This window comes from Arachis ipaensis, chromosome B09 (assembly GCF_000816755.2).
Source record: "Arachis ipaensis cultivar K30076 chromosome B09, Araip1.1, whole genome shotgun sequence".
NCBI lineage: Eukaryota > Viridiplantae > Streptophyta > Magnoliopsida > Fabales > Fabaceae > Arachis > Arachis ipaensis.
Window position 1 is genome coordinate 21,096,434 of NC_029793.2, and position 3,344 is coordinate 21,099,777.

The following is a 3,344-nucleotide window of genomic DNA, read 5'->3' on the forward strand; positions in this document are numbered from 1 at the left end:
ATTATACAATTGATTTGATGGCTCATTAATGCTACACGCCACCAAGAAAGAAAGGGGAGTAGGAATTAATTCAGCTTGTTTTACTTTATTCAAACTCATTACATGCTTTTAGTTCCACTTTATCTTCTCTCTCATCTCTTTCTTCTCTTCGGTCACTTCAACAGAAATTATGGAAGTCATGGAAGCTACTTTGAGCTATCAAAAAGAAGGGAAGGCAAGCTACAAGACCATCACAATGATGGCAAGAAAATATAAAAAAATAAAAATGAGCTGTGGCTGAGATATTCACCAAATGTGGTTAGATTTGGTGAGGTTATCTTGAGCTCTTCATGCTCAAAAATGGAAGGTAAAGATTCGGCCAGCAAGGGAGATTCTTGAAGGATGGCTTGTCTTTGATTCTGCTCAACCACCACAGGAAGTAGCTAGAGTGGCGAAGTGATGGTTGAGGCAGAGATTGAAGCAGATGAAGTCATTATCATCATGAAGCATCAAGGGCCAGAAATCCATCTTGGAGAGCAAGCCAAGGATGGAGAGCTCGGATTGATGAAGGGTGATGATCAAGAAAGGATCAGAGGTAATTGCATGTTGGGTTTTGCATGGTTATCTCTTCTCTCTTTATGTGGCCGAACCGGTTCTGTTTGTTGAAGGAGGAAGAAGTTGGTTTGGGTGTTGGCTTCAAATGTGGAGGTTTCCCTCTTCTTTAAAAAGAGAGAACAACCACTGTTTGGAGCAAGGAGTAAGATTTGAGAGTGCAAGGCACAGAAGTCTCAGAGCTACCTAAGCTAGCAGTTTCTCTTCTCCTTCAATGTATTCTGTTTAGTATTTTTCTGTTTAATTTTGTCATGTCTTGAGTCTCATGGAAAAAGGTAAACAGTGAGGTTTGTATGAAAAGCCATAGAGCGAAAAAAGGCAGAGAGTGCAAAATTAAAAGAAAAAGTCATAGATGTCTTAGAGTTCCTTTGTTCATCTATGTTGTGATTCATGATTCTGTGGGAATCTCCTTGTAAGTTGGGTTAGCACTTTACAGTTTGTAATCTGGTTGATTATAGTGAAATTCCATCATTGTTGTGATGGAGACTGGATATAGGCTGCATTGCACTTAGCAGCTGAACCAGGATATATCTGGGTGTAATCTTCCTTCTCTCCTACTTCATTTCTGTTTTCTACTGCACAGGAGCAAAAAACCAAAAATGTCTCGTGCCAAGTGACGAGACAAAATGAAAAAGTCTCGTGGCTAGGGACGAGCTAAAAACAGAAAAGTCTCATCTAAGTCCAGCACGTGTTAGCAATCAAAAAGGGGGCTAAGATTCAATCCCCCCTTCTCTTAGCCACTGAAACCATCATAATTAATTATTGATAATGATATATAAGAAAGACAGAATGAGTGAATGAATGAAATATAGAAAAAGGAAAAGAAAAAAATGAGAGAATTCTTTAATTTAAAAAAAAATTAATTTTAATTACAATAAAAGTAGAAGTCAAATTAAATGATAATTAAACTACGTTTCAATTTCATTCATAAATATATTCTATACAACATCTAATATAAATATAAAATAACAAAACAAAAGGTTACAAAATTTTTCAGTGGTACTCTTCAAATTTATCATCCCTTTTGTACAAGATAATTAAGTTACTGAAATCAGATATTCTTTCTATAATTTTCCCTATCTTTAATCTTTTGGTGCGAACCATGATTGAACTAGCAACTCAAAGCCTCATACTTCACGGAAATGGAAGGGTTAAACCCAGCTTGAGAAAGTAAGTTCCCAACCATAGTTAGGTCCCTACAAAACACTCCTTGAAGCAACGAAGGATTTGTAGTCGAAGCAGATGAACAAACCAACCCACTCTCATTACTATCTTCATTACTATTATTATCATCGTGCAAAGCCCTCTTCCTCTGTTCCTTCAAAGCTTCCTCGTTTGTGATGTTCGCCATAATTTCAGCATAACCTTTCTGAATCAACCTGTATAACAACGTTGCAGACATCTTGGCCCTTTCCTTAACATCCTCAATGTCTCGTTGGTCTGCAAGCTCGCAGCGATCAATGAAGCTCAGAGCCTTCTCATGCTTATGCTTCAAACAGAGCAAAAGATGTGCCCTCTGAAGCTCCGACCGAGAACACCCACGCCTCAAACCAATCAAAGCGTAGTAATCAACGTTGTTTCCTGTTTCGCCATTTGCCACTCTCTGCTTGAGTTCTTTGATCTTGGTGCTCAGAGTGCAGAGCCTTCCCGGGATCTCTACGTACCTATTTAGTATAAAAATAAAACATTTATTAGAAGTGTACATTAAAATCAGCCATTATAAATATAAAATATACGTTAAAATAAAAATATATATATATTAAAAATAAATTAAATCACACATATATTTATAATAAATATATTAATAATATATTTTAGCAATTGATTTTAGTGTATAAATATTATTTTTGAAATAAAAGCATCTAAGTTAGATGTAAATAATCAATAAAAAGAATAAAATGATTCAAAATACGAGGGAGGTTATTATAAGGGTGACAAAACTTTTGAAGTGCGGAGATTTTCGCAGAAATTGCTCCAAATGGGGATCGAAAATGGGAAATTTTTTTGCGAGGATGGAGATGGATACCAAAATTCTTTCGAAGTAGACGTGGGAACTCGAGCGGGGATCTTCGTTCTGTTTTCGCTAATTCCCAAATTATTAAATTTACTTAAATACCCTTAATCATTTATTTCTAATATAAAACTTTTAGTCATTTCACATACTAAATACATATATATATATATATAAAAGAAAAATTTAACCCTAGTTTTAAAAGTGTCTTTTTTTTTATCCGTAACACTAACACTGCATCGTCCTACTTTCTAGTCACTCCAGAAGACCAGAACTTACAAATCCGATCCCAATCTCCTATAACGTTACAATTATACCCCTCGTCACTCCTGCTCAGTGTTCATCATGTCGTTACTCCTTCACCACCTCATTGTCTCTGATCGCGGCGTCTTTTTTCTTTTTCACCGTTGTATGACTATGTCCTTATATGTTGTAATAATGTTTTTTATTTTTTTTATTTTTCATTAGAACTTTTATATAAATGATTAATATAGAAATATGGAGAATGGGTCTCGCAGAAAATAGGAGTTTGCAAAAAATGGAAATAGAAAATAATATTCTCCCTATGACAGAAATTAAAATAAAAACGAGGAACAAACGTAGAGATGGAGACAGAAAACAGAAAGGTATCTCCCACTTCTGTCATGTTGTTATTCCTATATTATATTAGTCTCTTCAAAAAATTTACTATATGTTAATTAATTATAATCCAAAAATTTTAACAAAAATTATAAGTAACTTT

At 34.8% G+C, this 3,344-nt stretch overlaps 1 protein-coding gene across 1 annotated transcript in view; it reads right to left on the reverse strand.

Moving 5' to 3' along the window:
• The window catches only part of LOC107619190, a 6,912-nt gene continuing 5,051 nt past the window's right edge, over positions 1,484-3,344 (reverse strand). Inside the window, exon 4 of the mRNA XM_016321432.2 lies at positions 1,484-2,255. Within this exon, the coding sequence (XP_016176918.1) occupies positions 1,703-2,255 (553 nt within the window). The 3' untranslated portion in view covers positions 1,484-1,702. The remainder of the gene's footprint in view (positions 2,256-3,344) is intronic.